The sequence below is a fragment of the Pelodiscus sinensis genome, chromosome 13 (assembly GCF_052426305.1).
Source record: "Pelodiscus sinensis isolate ZL-2025 chromosome 13, ASM5242630v1, whole genome shotgun sequence".
Taxonomy (NCBI): Eukaryota; Metazoa; Chordata; order Testudines; family Trionychidae; genus Pelodiscus; species Pelodiscus sinensis.
The window spans coordinates 39,544,490-39,572,399 of NC_143064.1; the positions used below are offsets into that span (position 1 = coordinate 39,544,490).

Below are 27,910 nucleotides of genomic sequence, written 5' to 3' on the forward strand. Positions count from 1 at the left end.
TTGATTGACTTTTGTTGTTGTTGTTAAATAACATCTTATTCAGTGTCACACAACTTAATGAAATAAACTGTACTATAATAGTTAGCCCCAGCTAAAGCATAGAGTATACGATAAATAGTTATGTTCCCATTTTGTTTTAAAGAGCATTCTTTTGGAGCTTATGGTGATAACATGCTTAAGGGACAAAGATGTCTGGTATTAGAGGTGAATGAGATATAAATTCAAAGCCCAGAAAAGAGAGGAGAGGAAGAAGAGAACTAGTGGAGAGAAGCACATTAATATTTTTAACATCTTTTCTGAAGTCCCTCTAGCATGTAGTAATAATGGCCTTGAATAATTAATTTCTTCACTGTTCCTTATGCCATTGTTTGAAATTGATATGATTGGAGTCATAGCACCAGAAATATATCCTAATGACTATACTGTAGGCAATTTAAATGGCAAAAATCTTCAGAAAAGAAAAATAGAACCTCAAATGTTCAGTAGGAGATGAAATAACTGCTCAGTAATGAGCCTTATGAGTGTGAAATGCAGCTTTGTGAGTTGTTGTCATCTGCCTGGACATATTTTGCTATTCATCTGTAGGCTAGGATTCTCGATGAGGTATGCACTGTATACACAAATATTTTTGAACAATCATATCCCCAGTAAGAGTCAACTTGGGAAATCCATGTAATGGAATGGGCTATTGTCATTGCCTCAGTCTTTTTAGTTTGTTTACACTGTGCTCTCCCGAATCACTCCTCGTTAGAAGGACACTTCTTTTGTGTCAGTGAATTTTATGTTTGCCTCAAGCAAGAGTGCGATCACATTGTAAATACAGTGATTATAATTAAAGTGACAGAACTTATAGATGGGTCACTACGGAAAATTCCTAACCATGCTAACTCTGATGAGGTTTGGCTCCTTTGTTTTAACCCAGTAATATCACAGCTCATTGGTGTTTGCTGAAGCAAAGGACTGGAAACAATATGCTGGATTAGTTAAAGGACTGGTCAGTTAAATTGTCTGAATACTCATCAGGACTAAATGGAGATTTAGGCTATTGTGGAGCTTTTGTCTACTTTTTGGCATCTGTTCAATGAAAGATGAATTGCAATGCAAGATTAATGAGATACATGAAAGGTTCATTTCAGATGTAGCCATAGAATCAAGGTGAGTGAGGAGAGAATCAATATTCTATAATTGAACCATCTTCTGAAGTTGGTGAGAGAGACAAGCACAATAGTACTATTCTGGGACCAGCATGGCTACAACAACACTACAAAGAACTATCACTGATGACATTCTAAAATATTATCAGTCAAAGGAGAATGCAGACCTTGATACTGTTGACCAGAAGCCATGTGAAAAAGACATACATCAGAACCTGGAGACTAAGTATAACCTGCATTCCAGAGTAAACTGCTTTGGATATCCTCATACACACTAATTCTAACTAAATCCACTTACAGTTGTTGTGTTAAAGAACATGGAATTGAACAGAGCCAGATAGCACTTGGTGAGTTTTAATTGCTTGTCTAAATTTGCCCCAATATGCCTGAAATCATGTGTACCATAACAGTTCCTATCTAGTCAGTCAATTCAGGCTGTGCTCAGCCTGTAGGGGGATGGAAGCTTGCCAAGCAATGTGGGAGGTGGCCTGCTTCAATGTTCCTGGAAGGTGTGGCGCTTCGAGTGGAAGGGGTGGGACTGGGGCAGCCAGCCCTCTGAGCTGGCTAGAGTGTGCTGCACGGGACTTCAGCAGCAATTTTAAGTGCCTGGGGCTTTTGAATCACTTGGCTCATGGGCAGTTGCCCTCTTTGTCCTCCCATTTGACCACTCTGCACCCCCATTGGTGGGCCTGGTTGTGATAAGTAGTTTTCCCAGGATAAAAAGGACCTTATCACGAAGATATTAAATCTGGTGCTTATTTGTTTTGATTCTAATAAAAAGTCAAGTCTACAAGCAGATGCATTTCAGAATGGATTTGGTGCAGCTCTGCTCCAGGAAGAAAGATTTTTGTATTACATACCAATGCTGCTCACACCAACAGAGGAATATTGTGTAAAAATAGAAAGGGAACTATAAGCACTTGAATTTGGCTGCAAGTGATTTCATCAGTGTGTGTATGTTTGCCATGTTCCAGTTGAGTCTGAACATAAACTGCTTGAATCAATTTTAAAGAAATCATGCTCTGCAGCATCCCTCAGATTATAGAAAGTGATTCTCCATTTGAAGTAATACAACATCCACATTGTGCATCGTCTAGAAAAAGATATACTGTACATCATGACACTCTGTCAAAAGAAAAATATCTGTGATATGTGACACGCTGTCAACAAAATCCATCACTGATACCAATTTTAGCATTCGTGAAGCAGTGGTCATGCAAGTTCACATGGTACTATGGAGTCTCCCTATAAGTAATTGACAAATGAGAGACATTCAGAAGGGAAGTGAAAAGGATGAGAAGGGAGAGATGAAAGTTTTGAGAAAAGGTGATATACGGTGGGTAGCCAGCTATAAAAAAGAAATGTCACCACAGGATATTGGACTAACACAAATGAACTCTCTGTCTTGGATGCCATAATCCTTGAAGAGGAGAGAATAGGTATTCACGTGCATTCTGTAAGACACAGTAAACAAGGGTGACCATATTCCCCAACATGGGGAGTAGAACACTACCTGGGGCAAGCCCGAGGCCCTCCTTCCCACTCTTGCTCATGGGGCTGGCTTGAATCTCCCCCCTATTCCTTAAGCTCAAGCCATTCTTCCCCTGCCCAGGGCTTTCACAATTTGTAACAATACCAGTGCACGTTCCTAAATGCCCCACTAGGGGGGAAAATCCCACTTTTTTGGCAAAATGGGACAAATGCTAGTTGTGCCAAAATAATTGAGATGACCCAGACAGAGCTTAAAAAAGTAACCTGTCCTGGCCAAAATGGGACATATGGTCACTAGCACTGGCCACATGGATATGTAGGAAGGAAAACAGTCTGTCATACTCTTCTTGGTGGGCTTACATGTATTAGCATATTGACAAAATGTTTGGGAATGCAAAAGAACAATGATGCCTTGTGAAATTCCCATAAAACATACCATTCCCAAATGGCCATAGCTCCTTTCAGTTTTGGAGCTTGCTAATCCCTTGTCATGGGGAAGTTTGTGGCTGTTTTGAGCACACATTCTTTCTCTTCTCCCTAATGAGCAGATGATCTGCCGTGGCAGCCTTCCACTGGCTCCAGCTGCTATAACTGTGATTTGAATGCAGTGTGATATTTCTGATCTGGAGCCTGGCTGAGTCTGAGATACTCTGTGCCTGAGTCTGAGCCTGTGCTCACTTAAACCTGATGAGTCATCCTTGACCTGGAGAGTGAAGTCAGGCAATTACCTGCAGATCCTGTGACGTCCCCACATCATTTAGCCAAGGATCAGGCAGTCCACAGGGGAGGACCACTCCTGTGATACCCTTTTCCCAGTATAGGTGTAAGGTCCCTAAGGGAAGCAGTCTCTCTGGTCTGTTCAGTATCTACTTGCCCAGAAATATTCCCATTACCTGTATTTTCCACAGATCACAATTGCTTTAGGTCTTGCTCCTGCTGTAGCTATTTGTAAACTAGCCAGCCTGTATTCCAGCTGCATCTGTTCATGCCCCATCTGGCCACTTGGAGACTGACATATAGCCCATTCCATAGTGGAGATTAGACAGACTGCTACTCTAAAACATCAAGTCATCACTATTAACACTACAGGTATGTCTGGTATGGGCAGTAAAAAAACAACATGGCACCAAATCTCAAAGCTTGGATAATTGACTTTGGCTCATGTGGCATGGGCTGCAAAGCTAAAAATCACAGTGTGATGTTTGTACTCGGGCTGGAGCCTGGGTCTGAGATCCTCCCATCTCCTCCCCCTACAAGTCTCTTATGGCAGTGTAAACTTATCTTAAGGGTCTGATTTTTTCAGAAGTGCTAAGCACCTAAAACTCCATTTGAAATTAGTGGGAGCTGTGGATGGTAGGTTATAAAACATTCTTTCAGTGTAAAGACTCTAAATGGTTATTCGTTGCTGTGTTCCCTTAGTCAGAATCAATATGACCAATTCTTATATAGGTGATTGCTGTAGCAGTCAATTGTATCAGTAGTGTTCTCGTATTTTGGGAAGGGAGATATAACCGTGCTAATGACATTTGCATTGATCCTGTTAGTTTATTTACACTGTGTCCTCCAAAACTACTCCTGGCTAGGAAGAAAAACATTCTCTACGTTAGCAGATGTTAGATTTTCAGGCACAACAAGCATGTGGGAATAAGAGGGTCCTGCTAGTGTGTTTTCATGACACATATCATTACAATGCAGGTTCATAGACTAGTCTGGAAAATAACTTTGGTCATTACTCAGTTGACTGGAAAAAGCCAGCATCACAGAAATATGAACTGCAAGAAGTCACACATGATGTAATTTGAGGAGACAATAAAGACCCAGTTTTAAAGAGACTGTACCTCCCAGGATTACTTTAAAAAATAGTGTAGGGTGATTTTGAAGTTTTATTTGTACTATTTTTTTTCTCTTTATGGTGTTACTTTAAAACAAATATATTATTGAATAATGAAGTCTCTTCATTTAAATCTAAACCCAGCCTTTTCTCCTGGGTTTGGAGTGTAGCTCGGACATGACTTTAAGATAAAATAAAGGAAGAAAAACACATATCTACCTGAAATTGTAATCTGGCTATTTTTCACATTACTCTTTTAAGATTATTCACTGTTTAATTCTCACTTTTGAGAACTAATATTCCATTTTTTTCCACAAGTGCACTGTACAGTGCTTCAGTAAAGATAAAAACCCATCATATTCTGAGAGGAAAATGTTCAAGATGATTTTAAAGGCTTTTTATGAAGGCAGAAGACATAAAGGTCTCGGTTATAGATCTCTGATACTCAGATGATCTGTGCTATTCTCATCATCCCACTGTTATCAATGTTGTGATGTCATTTTCATACAGAATAATTAAACACTTTGAAGCTACTCATTCTACCATACTCCATCATAAGAAAGAATTCATTAGGCAGGGAGGACTGGGAATAAGATATGGAGTCTTTTGCCACTAGCTTGCCAGTATGAATCTAGCTCAGGTCAGTAGTACACTGAAGTCACTACTAATTGGCTGTTCAGTGGCCTGAGTTGATGGCCTGAGTATAATTCCTGGTGAAAGTGTTGTTTTGTCAACGTGACAAAACCTTTCTCTTATTTGACAGGGTGATGGAGTAGACAAACCCCAAACTGGGGCCCAGTCTACCAAACTTTCCAAGCAGATTAAAAGGAATTGGAGAAGCAGATTAAAAGAAGTTCAGAAAATCTTTTTGGTATTTAGTGCTAAAACTCATAGACTTTGAGTTTCCTCTAAAGATGAATGGCAGGTAGGAAGGGAGGACACTAATTTCTAAATAAACACCTAATTGAAGAGCCATACAAAGAACCAAGTGGCTTTTGATTTCCATGGAAAATATGGTCCACTTAGAACTGCATTCACCTATCAATTATTCACAATCCAATTTTTGACTGTGGAAATGAAATTCAGACATTGGAATACCTTGTCCTAAGTGATCATCCTGGTGGAATTTCTGCCATCTGCAGATCCACTCTGCATTACATGAAACAACCAAGTAGATCACCAACCTAGACTTGGGCATTTAATTTTCTAAGCCATACAGAAGAAGTGGGGTTTGGATTAGGAGCTAGACATTTTTGTTAATTCAAATTTTGGACATGATCCTTCACTCTCCTGAAGCAGTTTTAATCCACTTTTTCTTCCATTAATCACAGAAATAAAACTACAGAGTAAATAAAAAGCAATTTGGTATATATAGTTTTCCATACTACAATAAGTAGGAGACTATTTCTTTTACTAATGAGAGGATGTCTTGAAAATTCACTCAATAATTAATTCTCCTTTCAGAAGTTAGTAGATCTTTACTAACTATGAGTGATATTACCTTTTTGAAAGTACAAGCTGATTGCATGTAAATGAAAAGGCCACTGGCCATGGTTTGCCATGGTACTTGGTTTTAAGTTGACATCATGCAACATGAGGAAACATCCTTTCCAGGAATGAGAGTGTGAACTAACTAATTATTATTTATTGTTTGTATTACAGTAGCTTATAGAGGTCAGGGCTCCATTGTGCTTGACACTGTATTGATATTTGAGAGAAACAGGCCAATCCCAGAAGAGCTTAAAATCTAAATACTTCCTCTACACTAGCAGGTAGGGATGTGACTCTGTTGCTCATGTACATATTCTTGTGCTAGCTCCCAATGAGCTTGTGCGACTGTAAATAACAGTGTAGCAGCTGTGGTGGCACAGCTTAGCCATGCAGAGTAGACACCTGCAGAGTTGAGGTGGGTTTGTACTTGGCACAGCTGAGCGATGACTTTGCAGCTGCCACTACCCATGCTACCATGGCTACACTGCTATTTATACACACGCTAGCTTGGTGAGAACTGTCTGTGTGTGTGTGAACATGTGTGAGGGAATGACACTGACACCTCATAGTGTAGATGTAGCCTAATTGTCAGACAGTAGAAAACAGGTGGCTATAAAATGGACAGATGGGTTGGGTCACAAAGAAACAGTGAAATGATATCGGTCAGCATGTAAAGCAAGTGGTCACAGTAGACCAGATGCCTAACATGTCAAGATTTTTGTAAACGTTGTAAGTTTTAAGGAGGGATTTGAAAGATGATGAGGTGGCTTAGTATAACAATTAAGTTACATTCATGAATACGTAGGTATTCTTTTTACTAATATATGACTTAATTTTGCAATCTTTGCTTACATTTTGAACAATTCACAGTGTTTTAAATAAACAAAAACATGTACAGTTCCTTTAGGTCAGTTCCAATGCCCATTTAAGTCAATGTGAGACTTCCCACTGTCCTCAGAGGACATTTGATCAGATTCTCTGTGCAGACTAATGGGGTCTCTTTGGACTACCTGTCATTTTCAGGATGAAAAAGGGTGATAGAATTGGGACTCATATTAACAAAAGGATACCCATATAGCTCAGCTAGTACTGTTAATTAAAAAGCTGCTTAGTAAATGGCTGCAAATTTGTGAGAGGGGAATTAATAAGAAAAGGCTTGATCTTACTCCCATTGAGGTCAATGGTGAACTTCCATTAACTTCGTTGAAGCACAATCAAGCACTGTGTAACTTTTTCTCTTCTCATTAGTAAAAGAACACTGTCAATATAGTATAAGTATAGTATAATATTTAATATAGTATAAGTAACTTTGTATAACAAACTGTGTCTTCCATGTTCTTCTGTGGTTTATTTCTATGATTAATAGGAAAAAAGATAACTTTTTGGTCAGGGTACATGTTTTTTCTAAAACCACACAATAGTGCAGCTGCTATAGCTAATAATACTTTTATATATGCACAGCACCTTTTATCCTGCAAGATCCCCAAAGTGCTCCATAGAGTGTAAGTATAGGGGTTGCTTCTCACACCATTGAAATAATCTACAAGCAATACTGTACTTAAGTGGTTTTGTGAAAGTGAACGAAGAATAATGTATCCAACTGGAACTACGAGAATTTAAGTAGGGCAGATTGTGAGTGCTTGGAATTTGGGCAGGATATTGTTACTAACATGTCTATTCATATGAAAAGTGCCACGGCATGTTTAATAAAATGTGCAAAATGATCAGCTTCTAGCTTTATATCAATTGAAAAAAAAAAAAGCGCACACAACCAGTGCACTGCATGGTATCATTTCTTTGTTACTGAGTATATTATTGTTGTTATGCCACTTTTGTTAGAGGAATCTGCTGTATAATTAAATGGCCCCATTGCACTGCAACAGATTTTGTATTTCAGTAGAACTAATAGAACAAAATTTCACAAAACGTTTCACTAATGACAGCATTTGTACACATTCAGAAAGAAATTAGGAGACTGATTCTATAGGCTCTTATTCATGGGTAATGTACTTGTATTCAACAGGACTACTCATGGAGTGAGTAGATTTTCCTTTAAATGCTTGCAAGATTGGATTCAAACTACATAGTATACAGTGTATTCTATGAGCACCATATGTAAATATGTTAGGACAAGTGTGAAGAGTGGAAAATTGGTCACATTTTTTAGAAGAATCACTAAGCGCTGGGAAGTGAGAGACTCAGAGTGTAGAGCTGAATTTTTATTGGAGTGAGTTTTTTAGTAGTCATGAGCCAAGAAGAAGGGAGACAGTTTATGTATTAGGCCCTTGACAAATACCTACTAGTTTGAGTTATCTTTTCAATTAAGTTACATTTAAGCCTATGTAAAAACTGGCAGAAGAATATTTAGAATTTGGAAATTATTCCTTTTCAAGCAAACATTTCAAGCTCTTACCTAAAATATCCCCAACAAACTGGGTTGCTGTTAAACTGTCCTGTTTGACTGTTTGTGCACTTCGAACGCTTGTTTTTAAGGGGAAATGGATTGAGTGTGAAATGTATTTTTTTTCTGAGAAAATGCTCACAAAGATTAATGTAAAATTGTCTGAACTATTTTACTTCTCATGAAATATACAATACAATAAAATAAAAGGACACAATATTAGGATCCAACATTGGATACCTGTGCTAGCGTAGGTAGTTCCATTGTTATTAAAGGACGTATTTACATGAGTAAAGACTACTTTTGTGTTTAAAGCTTATTGGGTGGGGCCCATGATTCACCAGTTTGACAAAATTGCAACTAGGGTAGGAAATGGCACAAAATATATTAAATCTAAAATAGTCTTAAGGAGATTGGAAAAAGAAGCAAATATTAAAGTCTATTTTTCTAACTATTTTCTAACTGTAATCTCCTAATCCTATTTTAGATAGCCACATTGCTCATTTGTACGTGTGTATCTAGTTAAGGTTCACCAATCTTCCTTGATTTTCAGTTTTGTTCCCTATTTTGAGGTTGATTATGTTAGCTTCTGGGAGGTTATCCTTCAAGGTAGTGAGGTATGTAAAGGGATAGATGTTATCCTGGGGATAGGCAGAAATAAGATTAATTGGAAATAGACATAATTTAAAAGGAGAGGATTAAAAAAAAGGATGCAGCTAGCAAACATCTTAAAGCTCTGATTAGGAGGCTGGAAATTGAAATCTAATGCACAAATCCTAAGACTTCATCCCAGGAGAGCAAATCTTCTGTCCTTTTTCTTGTTGGGAAGGAACACTATACAATGAGTGAGAATTTACCAGATTTTGTGGTTTCAGCTAGAATTACAGAATATAAATATAAAGAATATCTAATTCTTGTCGTAACAAGATTTTCACACAGAATGACAAAGATATATACGTTTTCTGCATGAAGCTTTTGGGGGAAAAGAGGCAGCAGCAGGGATGGGGGGCAAGCAGCACCACGGAGCCAGTTCTGGGGGAACCAGCTTTTAAGCAAGCTCCCCCCCCAGCACTGGCTCCTGCTTCCCCCCTTGCTGCCTCTGTATCAGAGGCAGCAGGGGGGGGGGGGGAATGCATGTAGTTGACAAGAATAACTGATAAGCCTAGGCTTAGTGGTTAATAGTATAGTTGACTACACATTGACATTGCTAATTATCAGGAGACAGCTGGAGCCTGAAAGCATAGCCATAGAGCACTGAGGGGGAAACCCTCTGAATGGCGTGCCCAGCTCCTAGGCACAAAGGGAAGTCAGCTATTTCTATGACAACCATTTCTCTTCCAGAAGTGGAGTTTTCACATGGGATTGAGACATGTAAGGAGAGTGAAGGTAGAGCTGAGAGCAGGGGTGCCTTAGGAGGGAAGCAGTAGTCAGGATGCCTGGTGCCACACTAAATATGATTGAGAATTTTGCGAGCATCATCTGGTGTGCGAGCAAAAGTTCACTATCCAAGTGACTCTGGCTTTTGGAGCATTACTTGGGAAATGTTGGATTGCAGGTCCCATATCATTTCCCACCTCAACCAGTGTAACAATGAGGGAAAAAAGTTGGGAAGGAAACATTGCAGATTCTTGCCTTGCCCGTAACTTCCTCCCACCGGAGACCCAACCAAGCCCATTGATTGTAATTATTATACCAATTTGAAAAATATTATCTTGAAGAAAAAATGGTTCTGGAGCATTTGAGGGTTTTTTTTAAATGTTTTTGTGATTGGAAATTGTAATGGGGTGGATATACCTTGATTTCTCTCCTCCCCTGCCAAAAATTTGCAAGATTAACCTCCCTCTCCCTCACTGCAAAGGACTTCAGAAGACTAGCTGGCCCCTGGAGATTGCATTTGAGCTGCCAGTTGTGGAGAGGAACAGACAGCTAGTCCACAGTATAGTGGGGATGTAAATGTAAATGGAAGTGCAAATGCTTTGTAAGGAGACTTCCACTCACAATCTGGATCTTCAAATATAAAGGAGCTCGTTCCAGGCCAGAAGGCAGTATTTGGACTTCTAAAAGTCAATAATCTGACAAGGCTGTGGCTTATAGCTCTCCATTAAGGAGAGGCCTCAACCATGGCGAACTATTATGCCAATAAGACTGGGGCTTGCTGTTGGAAGTTCTTGCCCAGCTAAAGCCTAACCCATTATTTCAGATGTATACGTTTTCTGCATGAAGCTTTTGGGGGAAAAGCTTCTAGTTCAGCAGCCTGCTGTGCTGTCCATCAGGTAATCATAATTCTGAGAAGTCCTTCAAATGTGTTCCTATTTACAAAGAAATGGGAAATCTAGATCTAAGGAATTAGCCTGCACTTTTTGTTAGTAGGTCATAACTAAATATCAAAATACATCAGAGGCAGCTGTGTTCCTTCAGTTCTCTCTCACCTTTCCCAAATCAAGGCTAATAGGAATGTGAAAATAAAGAATGCAATCTAAGACACTGGGCCCCAACGCTCAAGCATTGTCTAAGATACATTAGCACTATTCACCAAATATACATGTCATGTACCATCTGGGTCAAGTTCTCCATAAATTGATCATTATCATCACTAAGAATTGAGGGACAAAGCAGCACTGTCTCACAACACACAAATATATGCCCCACACAGTACAGAATAATCCAGATTTCAGTCTTTACTAATAAGACCTATTAATCAAAGGGACTTGTGTACGATAGGCCCCAAATCTGCCTAATTTCAAATGAAATCCTGCTAACATCTGTATAAAATACACACAAGTCAAAGAAATGGACATGAAATCCCATAGTCCACCATCAGAATACTGTCTCATCAGCATTTATTAGATTCTGCAAACCAGCTATTCCTTCTTGGAGCCACAACGTGTTTTGTGCATGACACCTCCTATTGTGCGCAATTGGAACATATCTGGATTTTGGACCAGGGATACGTCCAGCAAAGAATTGTTTCCACACTGAAAACAAGAAAAGTTGCCATTTCTGTAAAGAAGTGACAGAATACTTTCAACCAGACTTTATCTAGCAGGTAGGTAATAGCCAGTTACGTAAAATAATTTGTGCTCCTAAACAATACCCCCATTCCCAGATTCAGAAATTTCTAGTGAATTATTTCATGGATACTAATGTATCTGTTTTCTATACATTCAATGATGATTAGTATTACCTGGATGCAATGTGCTAATGCAAAATGCATTAGCTATAACATGGACAATCCTGACTCTACTCATTGCTAAGATATGGAGACAAATTGATGGTATGTAATCTTACTTTCATTTTTAAGTAGGTCTACAACTTAGGTATGTTCATTTTGTATGTTGGCATTGGATTCTCTTGCCATGCGCATATAGAAGAAAAAAAATCACCACATCGTGATGCAAAAATGTATTTTTAGATTAGATGAGACATAATTTCCTAGCATTTGTCTGGTGCTACTTTCTGATTATTTGTGCAATGCACTGCACATTGTTTTTCATGTGTTTTAATTGTTATTACAGTGTCATTTCTTACCACTGAGCTGTAGCATTTAGCTGCATTATAGATTTTTTTTTTCCATGTACTGCAGTGCTTCTATCTAAGTAAATTGAAATAGACATCTCATCAGCAGGGAGATCTTCACCTTTTCCTCCATGCTTTCGGTTCTCATTCCATATATCTAATATTCAACACTGGTGCAAACCTGTTTCATTGCTAATAGCAATGCCCTCTATTTCCCAGTGTTACCAGTTTATATGAAAAGTTAATGCAGCATGTGATTACAATTTTCGGAAATAAGTGACAGTCATAGCATTTTTTAAATATTTCTCTCAGCATTTTCCCAAACTTGGAGCTGTAGATTCAGCGGGAAGAGGATTTCTGCTATATGTTGATTAAAGTAGAACAATAAAAAGCATGGTGGGGACCCGCTGTGTGAGCCTACCAGATGCATATGGATAGAGCATAGTTGATTACAGACTAGCATTGCCCATTTGTGACATGTTCATGACTATTTCATTTTTATATCTTATCAATAAGACGTGCAATTCCTCAGACGCTACCGCCCCACACATTAGGTCAGTTTTAATATTTGAAACACTATCATTTAGCAAAAGAAACTCAGTGTTGTTTTCCAAGTTTTGAATGTGTGAATTTAGCAATTACTAGACATCACCCTTGTTTTTTTCCCTGCCATGAGTAAATGGGAGGAGTTGTTATCCTCTTCCTACAGGAAAAAGAGTGAGGCCAACCAAAACCCAGAAACGCAATGCTCCTGGAGGAGCCAAGGCCTTGGAATGACTTAAATACATACCTAAACTTAAGCCAACTGAAGAGTCCCAAGTCTTTCTCTTGTTCCTCTGAATTTCCATTGGAATAGTGACTGGTGTTTTTTAATGGCGATAAGCATTTAGGGCCCTATTCTACCTTGGTGGTATCTAATCTTACTTTCATTAGGAGTAAATTAGGAGTAATATAGCCCACGTGAAATCAATGGAGATTCACAGGTGGGAAGTTTGTGAAAAGCAAATCAGGCTCTCTGGGCATTAAATTTCTACCTCTGGGCATTAAATGTCTTCGGATCTGTTTCCCTGAGAAAGGGAGGTCATTCTAACAAGGCATATCTATGGAATACACTGTAAACTGGGTGAATGCTCATGGATATTGATGGTTACAAAAAAGATTATGGCCTGGAATTGTGACAGAGTGAGAATTATGCAGAAAAATAACCTTCAAATAAGTAGAGTAAGTAAATAGTTGAGAATGTATGAATTTAGTTTGCTTCTTAGTTCTAGAAGAACTTTTTTCAGCTACCTAGGAGACCACTTTTCCGGATTTCCAACTGTCATTTGAAATAAGAAATGCAGGTGAAGGCTGTATGTTTAATTTATGAGCTGAATGAACAATATAAATAATTGTTTTTACATAAGTTATTAATTTCTAGTGAAAAACAGCCACTTAACAATGTAGCAATTCATATCCATGGAATAAAGCTGATAAAGCTGTGTTTTTAATGTCAGCATTGAACAGAAGGAGTCAGAGATACTGTACAAAGTCTTGAGCACATGGTATGACACTGTGACACAACATCTTATAAGGTTTAGAGTAAAGAGAACTGATTGTGGGAACTGAGGTAGATACAATTGGTTCATACTGATCAGAAGTTAAACTACATTCAGGTTATACTGCTGAATGACAGAAAGTGCATATCACCAGCCATTTGTAGATACGATTAGTGGGTGTTCTGCCATAAGAAATATTGGTTTGAAACTGTTTTGAACTTGTCCTGCAGAGGAGTTCAGCGCAACAAACTTTACCAACAAACTTCTACATAATATTCCTGTATTACAGTAAAACTCCAATAGTCCGACATCCAATTGTACGGCACTCCTGATAGTCCGGCATCAAAATGGCAAGAGCCTAGTGAGTGAGCTTTGGCAAAAAAATGAGTCACAAGGCAACAGTGGCAGCAGCTGAACCGAGCGAAAAGGGTAAAAAAGGGTTAAAAAAACTAAAACATCACAATAAAAAGGGTTAAGAACACTTTATATACAGTATATACTGTGTGTATATATATATATATATATATATATATATATATATATATACTGGGCTTGTTTAGTTTGGAAAAAAGAAGATTAAGGGGGGACATGATAGCGGTTTTCAAATATCTAAAAGGGTGTCACAAGGAGGAAGGAGAAAATTTGTTCCTCTTGGTTTCTGAGGACAGGACAAGGAGTAATGGGCTTAAAGTGCAGCAAGGGAGGTTTAGATTGGACATTAGGAAAAAATTCCTAACTGTCAGGGTGGTCAAATATTGGAATAAATTGCCAAGGGAGGTGGTGGAATCTCCCTCTCTGGAGATATTTAAGAACAGGTTAGATAGACATCTGTCAGGGATGGTGTAGATGGAGCTTGGTCCTGCCTTGAGGGCGGGGGGCTGGACTCGATGACCTCTCGAGGTCCCTTCCAGTCCTATAATTCTATGATTCTATGATATATATATAAAAAAAACAATTTATAGTACCTCCTGATAGTCCGGCATATCCGATAATACGGCACCACTGAGGTCCCAAAGGTTCCAGATTATCGGAAGTCTACTGTATATGAAACCCTGCATCCAATGGTAGCCACTGGTCTTTCTTGGTAGATTGACATCACTTTGAACTGTGGCTAGCTAGTGCCTAAGTAAAGATTTCATCTAGTTTAATTTATAATGCAAGTCAAGTCTGAACACAGACATTGATAGATAATGTTACTTAGCCCTCTTAATATGGTATGTAGCTTCATTATTGCATCAGTACCATGAATTCTATGAATTAAGGGCTCCTACTTTTACTCCCACTGTGCATAATGGGAGCTTTGGTATTGCCTTCAAGGGGAGCCGGTTAAGGCCTAACTTCAAAGGAGCTCAGATTTGGATCCGCTTTAAAATCAAATTCCAATGATGCTTTCTAATCTTTATATTCTGCATTGCAGTTCAGTGAGCACACAGTATCCATAACTATTAGAGATGCCAAAACAACAGCTATTAAAGTGAAGCTCAACTATAATATGGTTTAAACTATAGCATGAGGGTTCAATGTATTGGATAACTGTGAGTGCGTGTGCGTGAGCAAATGCATAACTTCCTTTTTCTCCCCTCTGCTATCTCATATAGGGTATTTGCCATCACTGCTCAGGTGACGAGCACTGCCATAAGTGTAGCACTCTGGCAAGTAATCTTTGCAGCATCTCAGAAGCTAAGGATACCTTGTGTGAAACACTTCTGTTTTTCATTTTTAATTGCTGAAATGCCCATGGGGCTGGTGAAGGGTGCTGTGTTAGCAACCACTGACCAGAAGTCCCCTGTTTAGTCATGGTACTAGCAGAGTATTAACAGCAGCGGTATGTGCTTTGCCATTGGCCCTCAACCATCTAGAACTCTCCTCACAGTGACTGTGCTTTGTCTCCCCATCCCCGCGTTGTTTTTTTATTCTTCTCTGTCCCTTTATCTTATCACATTATCAGTTTATCTTCACGATTTTAGTATCAGTCATTGCTCCACTTCTGCAATTGCTCTTAATAATTTCTGCTTAACTCAGTTTTCCATTTCTCCGGTCTCCTTTGTCCTGCTATTCTTAGTTTCTGGTTTTCCCATTTTTAGAGTTTTATACGTATGGTGGGAAAATATGCTCAAGAGCCAATGAACTATTCCACATATAATATTCTATTAGAGATATTCTGATTTCTTGAACGTCTTGCAAGTGTTTTGTTGTGTTTTGTTGCTAGACAACACCTCCCCCTCCTCTTTTCTTTCTGTTGCCGTTGCCATAGCACCCCCATCAGTCCAAGCACAAATGACAGACAGAGAACAGCCATCACTATATAAATAGGTTGTTTTTAAGTGCAGTTCCTGCCCATGGCTTGAGCTGCTTGCTTCATATATCTGAACAGAGAATTTGAATTTTGTAACTTTTAAACCCCTCAAAGCATCATGACTTCACTGATACTGATTGGTTCAGAAGGGGAAAAAAAAGATAGCATTCAGAATACTCCCTGTTTTCACAGCTAAAGAATTGTAAACCAGTATCAGTCACTTTTTCATCCTGCAGGATAACAGTTTTCCATGAAAAATTCAAAGCCCAGGCGTGTGTGTACTTGATTAGTTTTTAATAAAAACCAGAAGCAGGTGAGTATAGGATGGAGGGTCTAAAAGTGACTGTAAAGAGGTGGAATTTACGTCCAAAGGCAAAATACCAAAGTATGTACAGGCATCGCTGTGATTTACCTTACAACCGTTTTACATTCATATAACTCTACTGGGCCTGATTTTTCATTAACTTGCAGAAAGCTGGTTGGAAATTTTGTGATGGCAGTTACCTGTTGAAAAATGCTCAACAAAATCAAAATGTTTTGCTGGAAGATGGTGCTTTTGACAAAATTTAACAAATAAATGTGAAATTATTCCAAATCAAAATGTGTTACTTTGTTTTGACTTCATTTTGTTTTGACAAATGTATAATTAAATGTAATATGTACGTGTATATATTACAACATTTTGAAATTGTTTAAACAAAATGTGGGATAAGGTTGTTTTGATGTTGGCAAATCAAAATTTTAAGGATTTTTTTGGCCCACTTTAAAAAAAAGTTTTGACTCTTCATCCCAATTTTGAAATGTCAGAATTTTCCACTTTGACTAGATGGAGATTGCATTTTCTGATCAGCTCTTCCTTGTACCTTCTTTAGTTATTTATACATTATTTACACACGGTATATCAATCACTCCCAAATCAGCATGGTGTTCTTTTATACCTCTTGCACTAGTGAAAATGATCGCACAAAGAGAATCTGACTTATTGACTGTGGCAGAATTAGTCTTAGTTTACAATGAAGGGAGAAGAGAATCAGATCTAAAGAATCAATTGTGCATGTCTCACATTCAAAGTATTATTCATCAACAGTTATCAATGCATGTCATGGTTTATGAGGTTACCATAAGTATATTAAATTGTTAATGAAAACCATGTAACATGTAATTTAAATTGAAAAATAATAACAGCATCTAAGAGTTTCCAAATTTAGGCTGAAACTCCAGGATTAGATTACTGCATTTCAGCTTGTGGTGTAAGATATAATAATTTATATTGTGTTTAGAACTGCAGTATGGCTAGGTGAGTTAAGGACAGAGTAACAGTTTTACCTTAATAATTATAAGGTTGTTCAGTATAATCTATACATACAGAGGTCTGTAGTATGTGTGTATGTATGTATACATTTTATTATATTTATTATAATTACCTGCATATTTTTTAGCCTCCTGGTTTCACAAGCAATCTTACCACAGGGAATGTAATTCACAGGAGGTTAAGCCTTGAGTTAGTTCTGTAATCCCTTTGCTCACAAATGAACCAATAAGGTTAAAAATACTGCCCCACGGATACCAGTTCTGTGTATGTTTACTGCAGTTTTTGGTGTTTATGGTGCTCTCCTGTACACCCAAAATATTTAAAGAATATAATGCCATTCTGAGGCCTTGACAGTAGTTTAAACGCTACTTTTTATTCACGAGGAGTAACGGTAGTTCGGAATAGGCACCCTAGTCCGAACTACCTAGTTCGAGCCCCGTGTAGCCGCGCTACACGGGGTTCGAAGCAGCGGGGATTTAAAAATGGCGGCTCCCCGCTTATGCTAATGAAGCCCGGGAAATTCAAATCCCGGGCTTCATTAGCAAGTGCGGTATGCATACATTACCCTCCTAGTTCGAACTAGGAGGGTAGTGTAGACATACCCTGAGTTACCCCAAAGCGGTTGATAGGGATGCATCTTCCATGTAGAGCATTTTGGGCTGAAATTTATAGAATGGCATCAGGTATAACAGAAGGAGAATAAAATTAGGAGAGGAAGGAAAGAAAGGAAAGAAACACCTACCCCTCTCTCTCTCTCTGTATATGCTTTTGAACATTAAGAAGAGATGCAGTTGAGTTGGTAAGGTGGGTGTAGTGGATTGGATCATTAGTTGTTGTAAATTGAAGTTAATTTTAAATTGATGCCAGCTGAGTGTCTGGCCCTTGGACGGCTGTCCCAGATGTCAGAGGTCAAGAGCTGCAGAGAAGCAGACTCTTCTCCCAGCAGTGGCAAAATTGTGTAAATTGATGTAGTGTCACATTTTATTCCGCAACTGGAGACGCCTACATTTTATAATTTTCCTGTATCTTACTCTACTGATAGAAATGTAGCCGTGCTACTCTACTGAGTGATTCATCCATACTGAAACTAAAGATAGTCATTTTCCCTCCCCCACAAGTCTGGGGCTTTCAGGCATCTGGGTTTGTATATATTGTAGCTCACAACACAGTGGAGTGATACTGACTGGTCTTCTCCTTCTCCTTGAAACACATTCATACCCTGTTCTAGTATTAATCCTATGTACTAGGTTTCACTGAATATCAGAGTATTTGAGAGAGGAACACTGGCAACTTGTGTAGAATCAGCTCTGATCTGATTTAGAATTACTTTAATATAGTGAGAAATGCCCTGTTGCTGATTTTCCAGCACAGTAAAGGTTGTCACTTGTGAACTTCAGGGGGTGAGATCAACCACTAAAAACACTGCTTAACCTACCAAAGGAAAAAAATCACAACTCCCATTGAAGGCAATGGCAAGTATCCAGTAGGGACATTATCTGACAAGACTCTCAGTATTTATAGGACTGAACCCTTTAGGAGCTCATCTTCTGGGTCAGTACATAGTAGCTCTTAGGTCATCACAACTGGTCCTAGATTTGTGCCCCAGTAAAAGCTTTAAATATTTGAAGCAGGAAGAGGAGCACTAAGCACCACAGACCATTTGTGTAATTTTTTTCAATGTGCTTTTGGGGCCTGATACAAAGTCTCCAGAGATGAGTAGAAGTAATTCCATTGTCTCCAATAGTTTGTGGATCAAATCCTTTCTTGATTCTGAAGAGGACTGATTGCTTTGTGTTGTGGTAGTAGTTCTTTAGACATAATTTTGATAAGTTTTCCTTGCCAGTGTGAACTGCTATATTAGACGACAGAACATTTTAATGCTTAGAGCTGTCATTCAGTTTTATTTGTGCAAAACTCAGAGGTGGATTAAGAGAAGTGGAGTTTGTATTCCACCTCTGTGGTCTGTTGGGGTCCATATGTAGAAGTGAGGCAGCCCATCCCAGGAAGTGATGGACTGCTGATGCCTGCTTGCAAACCAGCTGCTTGGGTGGGCTGAGGCTGACTTGGCTGCCTGACAAGGGAACAAGATCAAGGAGCTGGGTGTGGGAGAAAGGGGAAGGCCAGTATGGCTGAGGGAGGGCTGGTAGGGAAGATTTGTTTTGAAGAGCAGAGAGTGGGAACAATATACTCTCATGAGGACCCTTGTATTTTTGGAGGGTCCATTCTTCAGATTCTGAAATCAACATTTATAAAGTGGAAACATAAGAAAGCAGATATAAGGGATTATCTGCTTTATTGCTGTTTGTTTTATGTAACAATGTTCACAGTAACAAATAGCATTTCATTGACCTAGTTTTGCAACAATTCTCAAATCGCTCAGCTTTTGCATTTCCACCATTTGGCTGACATACTGTTTTAGTGCTTTTTAATAATCTTTGCCTTTCTTCCCTCTTTCCCAGCTATTCTTGGTGTTCTTCAGGAGGACTCATTAGCCATTCTGGAGATGGACTTGCTGTCTGGAACCTACCTCTTGGCAGTCTTATTAGCCTGCATTGTATTTCAGTCTGGTGCCCAAGAGAAGAATTATACTGTGAGGGAAGAACTGCCAGAAAATGTCCTGATTGGCAATTTGCTAAAGGATCTGAATTTGACACTGGACCCGGATGTGCCCCTTTCATCACCTCTTCAGTTCAAGCTTGTGTATAAGACTGGGGATGTGCCATTAGTTCGAGTGGAGGAAAACACTGGTGAAATATTCACGACTGCCAACCGCATAGACCGGGAGAAGCTGTGCTCTGGCATTTTTAGCGAAAACCGGTGCTTTTATGAGGTGGAGGTTGCAGTTTTGCCTGATGAAGTCTTCAGACTGGTCAAGATCAGGTTCTTGATAGAGGATATCAATGACAATGCTCCCCTCTTTCCCTCAACAGTCATTAACATCTCCATCCCTGAGAACACAGCCATTAATTCCCGCTACTCTGTCCCATCTGCCATTGATCCGGACATTGGTGTGAATGGCATTCAGCATTATGAACTTCTTAAGGTGAGTGTCTTTTATTCTACTTTGTATCTTGGTGTTATTACCAGTCCACAGACCTTGTTGGTCTCCACATAACTCACTAATGTGCAGAATTACCCTCTCCTGCCATCCTAGAGATGCACCGTATTTGTCCGGACATGTTAAGAACATGTCCCTATTTGATTACAATATAGCACATCATGTTATCATTTTGTGCAGATCTGTGTATGTGTGTGCGCTCAGTTTTACGTGATAAATAACCTGATGTGCATGCATGTCTGTGTTAACTGTCCACCAAGCTGTTAAGGACTATATGATTTTTATACATCTGATCAAAAGAGTTCTCTGGCCACTAAGGTTCACCAATCACAATATGACAGACATGTTTACAACAGCCTGTGATGGACTAAATTCTTCATAGTGCTTGCAAATGAGATTTAAGCAATGGAAAATCAGCCAGAAGAGCTTTATTTCTTTTACAAAAACAATTAATCAACTCTTTTATATTAGTGTAAATCTTAAATAACTCATTTGCTGTCAATGGAGTTACTCTAAATTTACTCCTGTGCTACTGAGATTGAAGTTTGAGCCATGAATGACTCAAGAAAACTTTCAAGATTATAGGTAGGATCCTTGGCTGATAGCAATTGTGCTATAATGATTAACCTCAGCTAAAAATCTGTCACAGGAAACAAAATGTGTACCATTGAGGTTTCCAAACTCATAGCAATTTTATTTGTCAAGAAGGAAGTTTCTTCTGGTTTTGGTCATATACTCACACACACATGAAATTCAGAGATGGATTAAGAGAAGTACAATTTGTATCCCAGCTCTGTGGGATACATATGCTAGTATGTGCTTTGTGCATATGATCAACAGGCCAGGAAGTGAGGCGTTTGAAAGAACAACAGAGACCCATTAAAATCAGCATAAAAAGATGCTGTGGATGAACACTTCCAGTGTAGGAAAGGCTAGTCCCTCCTCTGAACTGACTTGATCAGATTGTTTATCTCATGACTGGGTAGGCCTATGGAGGTTCAGTTATTCAGACAGGCCATTTAATAATGGCCATTTGCTTGTAACAAACAGGGTACTTGACATTACACATCAGAAAGTACAGGAAAATATCAGCTTTTCTCTCCTCTGGCAATAAGAGGGAATGGGCTAAAATGCAGGCAGAAGTGGAATAGGGAATGAAATGATCAAATATAAGTGTGTGGAAATGGATGGGGAAGGTTTGTGGTCACTGCAAGAGACAACTGTAGACAGACAGTTGTTTGACATTGAGTAATGTGGCTCTCAAGTGAAGATTTCCCTATATGGATATCCTTTACTGGAGAGTTCATAACAAAAACTAGTTAAATTCTAAAGCCTATTGGAATAGCATGTGAGAGACTGAAATGTCCCTTCTCCCTGAAGGACTTGGGCATATCTCTGCACAGTTCACTAGACAGTCTCTTCTCTACAGCAAGCTTTCTGATTTACTGGCTGCCTCCTGCAAGAATGCATAATGGATACAGGCTATTGCATCATTTGGCTGGCTTGATATCTAACAAACAGTGAAACTGGTACTTGCCAGCAATTTAATAGAAATAAAATACTGCTTAATTTTAGCTTTTTAAAGTAGCTTGCAGCTTGAATTATTTGTGGGGAGTGGATGCTAGCTAATGAAAAAGGATGAAATTATCAGGTGCCTTTATGGAAAGCTTTTAAAAAGCAGCAGCATTCCTTTTATGTTTCTCACACACTTAGGATCTGTGATGCACAGGCAGAAAAGGGGCATATCTGTGGTCTTATGGACGTACACTGTGTAAGTCCTGACTGCTCATTAAAAATAATGGGAATGCTTCACAAAGCAATAGCCTTGGGCATGCAGAAGCACAAGGCATTGGAGGTGTTAACAGAGTAATCTTTTGACTTTAAAAAAGTCATCACAGGTCTAGCATATTTTGGGAGGAAAGTGTTACTGTGATTCATTTGTGATCTTCATTTGTTAACTTTGGTTTTAGGTAGATTTACATTAAATAGGTCATGTAAAATGATTTATTTAAAATGATCCTCAGTGTTGCAGCATTGGGTGGAATTCTATTCATCTTAACTTTGTAAAAAAGAAAGATAGATAAGGGCTGCAAAAAATAAAGCAGAATGAGTTGAGGCTGGCTAAAGGGAACAAGAAGGGTTTTTACAACTATGTCATGGGGGAAAAGGAAATACTGGAGAGGTAGTAGGCCCATTAATAAATGAGGAGGGAATGACATTAATGGCGATTCTAAAATGGCTGAGCTACTGAATTGCCTTTGTTATAAAAACCTAGCCTTTAGCAAGAAAAATAAAACAGAGGGTTTGGAGAATTCAGAAAGAATAAAAAAGGGATAAATAAAGAAATCAGCCAGTACCGTTACTATGCACTGCAAAGTTCTTAAGGGAAGTAACTCACAACATTACTGGACTACTGGCAGTTATTTTTTAAAAAGTAATGAAAGTGCAATTTAAATGCATAAACATACATAGATCACTCTGCATTGTTTCTTGGTCCTTGCCAGTGTTCTCTGTGGGGCAAACGTCATATCTGTTTTTAAAAAAGAAAAAGAGCAGCTCTACTGATTAGTGTTTAATTGACCAAATTCTGCTCCCAACTACCCAGTATTACCTTCAGTGTAGATGCCTGTTATGTTTAAGAAATTGAGATCAGAATTATGCCTAATAAATTGAACTTTAAACCTAGTTGAATAATAGAAGCACTCTTAAGAGGAAAAAATATCTAGTGATAACAGAACCATGAACAAAAAGCAGAAATCCTTTTACACTATAAGCAATATTGGCCTAGCAGTTCCAAAATCAGTGTCACATGCCACTGTTTTAGTGAGTCTTTTGCCTGAATAAGGGCTGTGAAATAAGACCCGTGAATATTTATTTTGATCATACTGAAGTGGGAATAATTGGACATTTGGGCCCCTTTATACTGCACAAGCAGTAGTTCTGTAACATTCCTTCCCTCTTTACCCCTAATGCAACATCTAACTCAGAAACTGTACCAGCATCTGAAGCCAGGGTTGCAACCAGGGCTTCCTTGCTCTCTTGTTCTTCTAAGCTGCTGACAGCTGGGGCAGTCAGAGTACAAGTTAGAGTAGCTTTGAGGCTGCTTTTAATTGAGGTGAAGGAATCCCTCAAATAGAAAAGCTGGGAGGTTGATACACATGGAACTTGAAGGGATATGGAGAGAGCCTCTGGTGTGTGCAATGGACTCAGTTTATAGAAGCAACAAAGTGACTGTGTAGTAAATATACCACAACAAATTGGGTATGCTGTTCTAGATTTATAGCTGCAATTCATTTGCAACATCAAAAGCTGTACAGTACTTCCAGGGCATTATCTACTGCTAACCCTTTATTGACAGATCACTTTTTAAATAATTTTAGCTAAGTCTTACTTGCTCCTTGCTTTGGTAGTACTTGCAGAAGATTATTGCTACATAAATATTTATATATGAAACAACGTAAATATCACACTCTGAACTGCCAGGGTCCTAATAGCCAGGTTTTCAAATACTGTAGTCTTAATTATGGTTGGAAATATGATGACTTTCAGATGGTTTTTCAGCAGCACCTCCTTTCCTCAATATTTATTCAGTTAAAATCACTCAATATCTGTGATTACCTTTAATATACAGTAATGATGAGCATTACTCCAGTCCAGGTAAAAAGCTGTCATAATTGTTGCATTCTAATTCATTAGAACATTGCAAAATGTATTATTAATCAGTTTCAAAGTAATTTTAAAATAAGACAATGTTAAGTGCATTTTGGAGAAAACAAAACAGATCATTATTTGAGTCCATTGCCTATTATTAAAAATCTATGTAGTTTGCATCTTGGTAACTAATTATCTATTTTTAAACAAGATTAGTTTTCTCAGGTAAGTTATTTGGCCCAGTTCCTGCAGTGAGGTCCACACAATCACAGAAATATGCTTAAATGGAACTCAGTGCAGAACTGAGGACATTACTTGTACTTTCCTAATGCAGGATTTAATTTGTCTAAAGTTGTACATAGAAACTTTATAGAGATTTCTTTTCAGAGAGCTTATACTGACCATCTGAGGCTACCATCCAATCCTGTCCACTTTTTCTAGGTTTCTAGGATGTGTCTTAGTAGGAAGGAACTTCCAATAACTAGCTAAGTGATTCATTGTAAAACATATTCAAACTTTATAACTGACTCGTTGCTTTTACTGTACAGTGTTTGAAGTGTCTGAACTCTTAACAGGCAGGCAGTTCCATCTATTCTGTGTGTTACTACCTGTGGTGCTAGCTTCAAGAAGACTGTCGGGAGGACAGATGGGAAAAGTACTGGCTGAGTTTCAGAAAAAGACTATGTTTTTACATTTGCATAAAGGATCAGAATCTAGGAGAACAAATTGCATCTAGATAGATTTCAGTAAATCACACACACGGTTATCCTGCCTAAGAGACTATTTTCAGATTGTAAAGAATTTTCACCTGTCTAGTAAGTGCTGTAGCAATTGTGATTGATCAGGTGGGACAGGAATATATTACTAATTACAACAGATAGGTTTCCAATAGGTTGCACTATTTTAGAATTGCCTCACATTAGCAGAACATAATAAGTTAAGTCCCCCCTTTTTCTAAGATATTTCTAAGAAAATATGCAGATATGAAAGACATTTACTGCTTTTAGGCAAAGGAATTTGCTATTCTCATTTAGTCATAGACTGTTGCAAGTATGCATGGTACTTTCATAAATTCATAGATTCTAGGGCCAGATGAGACCATTGTAGTAATCTAGGGTAATCTCTGCATAACGCATAGAACTTTCCCAAAATAATTTCTAGTGCAGACATTTTAGAAAAAACATCCCACCTTGATTTAAAAATTGCCAGTGACAGACCTTGGTAAATTGTTCCAGGAATTAATGACTATCGTGAAAAAAAATTAAACCTTATTTACAGTCTGTATTTGTCTAGCTTCAACTTCTAGCCATTGGATTATGTTCTACTTTTCTCTACTAGATTGAAGAGCTCATTATGAAATATCTGTTCCCCATATAGATACTTAGACTTTAATCATCATCCCTTAGTCTTCTCTTTGCAAAGCGAAATAGATTGAGCCCCTTGAGTCTATCACTCTAAGGCATGTTTTCTAATCCTTTAATTATTCTTGTGATTCTTTTCTGAATTCTCTCCAATTTAACAACTTCCTTCTTGAGTTGTGAACACCAGAACTGGACACAGTATTCCAGGAGCGGCTGCACCACAGCCAAATAGGTAAACAGCCTCTCTACTTCAATTCAAGATTCCCCTGTCTATGCATCCCAGGATTGCATTATCTTTTTTGGTCGTAGCATCACATTGGGAACTCAAGTTCAGCTGATTATCTTCCTACCACAAATCTTTTTCAGAGTTTCACATTCTGTAAGTATGACCTGTGTTCCTTGTTCCTAGATTTATCTATTTATATTTTGCTGTATTAAAATGCATATCGTTTGCTTTTGCCTAATTTACTAATGATCCAAATTCCTCTGTATCAAGGATCTGTCCTTTTCTTTGACACACCTCCAATTTTTGTCTAACCTGCAGACATTATCAGTGATGATTTTGTGTTTTCTTCCAAATTATTGATAAAAATGTTAAATAATGTGGGCCCAAGAGCTGATCCCTGGTGGCACCCTACTGGAAACACACCTAGTCAATGGGGATATTCTGTTTTGACATGTACCAGTTGGCCAATTTTTAATCCATTTAATGTGTACCAATATCATTCTAGTTTTTTTTATCAAAATATTCATATCAAGGCAAACACTTTAGAGTATACTTAAGTATACACCTTAAGTATACTGCATCACCACAACTACTACTTTTATCAGTGAAATGTGTAATACAAAATATCAAGTTCAGGTGATAGGATCTGTTTTCCATAAGTCCATGTTGATTTGCATAAATTACATTACCCTTTGGAATGTTTGTATTTTTTGAGGCCCATATCAGCAGTTCTGTTACGTTGCTTGGGTTTGTTGTCAGACTAACAGGCCTATACGAATCATCCTACTTATCCTTTTTAAAAGTTGGCATAACATTAGTTTTATTTGCCTCCTGGAATTTCCTCAGGGCCCAAAACTTACTGAAAATCAACATTAACTGTCGAGTGAGCTCCTCACTTATCTGGACCTACTGATTTTACAGTGTTTAACAGTAGTAGCTTTTCTTCAGAATCCTTCAGTGATACTAGTGGAATGGAAAGAGCATTATCATCATGGAATGCAATTATATAATCTGATTTCTCCCCAAATATGGAAAAGAAATATTTATGGAACATGCCTGCCTTTTCTGCATTATTATTGTTATTGATAATTTGACAATTTCTATCTAATATTATTGTCAGGGTTCTTTTTTTTTTTTTCCACAAGATGTTTTTAAAGACTCTTTCTTATTGGCCGTGTCTTTACTGGTCATAGGTTTGTCCTTGTAGCCCTTTACTTCCCTTACCAATTTTCAACAACTCCTAACTTCTGGCTTACATCCATAACATCAACTTCCTCTGTTCCATTTACATAGCTTTTAAAAAAATGTTTTTGTAGCTGCCTTCTCTTTCCCTCTAACCAGATTGTTTATAATCAGCACATACATTCTTGGCTGTGTCTTTTTGAGCATCTAAATAGGTGTTCTTAATGATACCATATTATCATTCACATTTTTCCTATTAAATTCTTCTTGGCTGATTTGTCTCAGTATGTGAAACCAGCCCTGTTCAAGCACCAACAATACATATTACTAATCTGGACTTTATTTGCATGTGCATTATAAATATGATCAAATCATAGTCCCTTGTATCTAAGCTACCATCATTTCTTAGTTCTGTGATCAGTTCCTCTATATCTGTCAGGACACACAAGTGCTGGAACAGGACTGTTTTTCAGAACATGAAAAGAGAGGGGGCAGCCAGTGCGGAGGATGCTATACTGCAGAGTGACAACTGGAGGCAGCCACACCTGTAAGACAGTGAGCAGCTGGGAAGAGTGCTCTGCCTGTTGCCATCCAACAGAATGGCCCCCCTCTACCAAATAGTGCTGGGGGGCAGGAGGGTTGAGGGGGCCCACCGAAGACCAGAGCAAGCCCCCAGAGCTTCCTCCCCTGGACCTGCTACAGGGCTGGAGGGGCAGCTGCAGGCCAGGGCCAGCCTCTGGAGCTTTGGCCTCTGCCCCGCCTTGGCTGCAGAAGGGGAGGAGCAGGTGGATGCTGGGGTCAGACCCTCCCCCCCAGGCTTATCCCCATCAACTGCAGGTAGAGTAGGAAAAGCCCCTGATCCCGTTTAGTGGCTGGTGTGGCGTAGAGTGTGGCAAGTGTTGGGGTGGGAGCAGAATCAGAGCAGGAGGAAGGGTTGTAAGTTGCCTGGGTCTTCTCCATGGGTGGTTGGTAAAGGTAGGGCTGGGAGAAGCAAGCAAGCCCTAGTTCCACTCCAGCCCCTTCTGCTGAAGCCATGGAGGGAGCGGAGGAATGTGGGTGGGTATGCATATCCCCCACCATTATGGCGAGAAGAGAAGGGCAGAGAGAAGAAGCATGCAGAGGGTGGGCAGAGCATGGGGAGCAAGGAGGGTACATGGCTCCAGTCTCCTGGCCCCAGAACATGGGGAGGGAGGAGGGCACATGTCCCTAGACTCCCCACCCCTAGAGCATGGGAAGGGCAGAGGGCATGTGGCCCCAGCTTCCCAAGCCCCAGAACACTGGGGGCAGCTATACTCTGCTTCCAGTAGGCGTTCTGGGGCTGGTGTGTGGGCGGGGCTAGGCTGGCTGTTCGGGAATGCCGTGACTTCCCCTAGCTAGGATTCCGGCTGCCCATGGCCAGGGC

At 39.0% G+C, this 27,910-nt stretch overlaps 1 protein-coding gene across 7 annotated transcripts in view; it reads left to right on the forward strand.

The window, feature by feature from the left end:
- Positions 1–27,910, forward strand: part of PCDH11X (protocadherin 11 X-linked) — a 1,122,530-nt gene that overhangs the window by 73,184 nt on the left and 1,021,436 nt on the right. For all 7 annotated transcript variants that reach the window (XR_012906841.2, XM_075940729.2, XM_075940728.2 and 4 more), the window contains one exon: positions 19,490–20,073. Coding sequence is in view for 6 of the 7 variants with exons in the window: in XM_075940729.2 (XP_075796844.2) it covers positions 19,534–20,073 (540 nt within the window). In the remaining variant the exon portion in view is untranslated. The remainder of the gene's footprint in view (positions 1–19,489; positions 20,074–27,910) is intronic.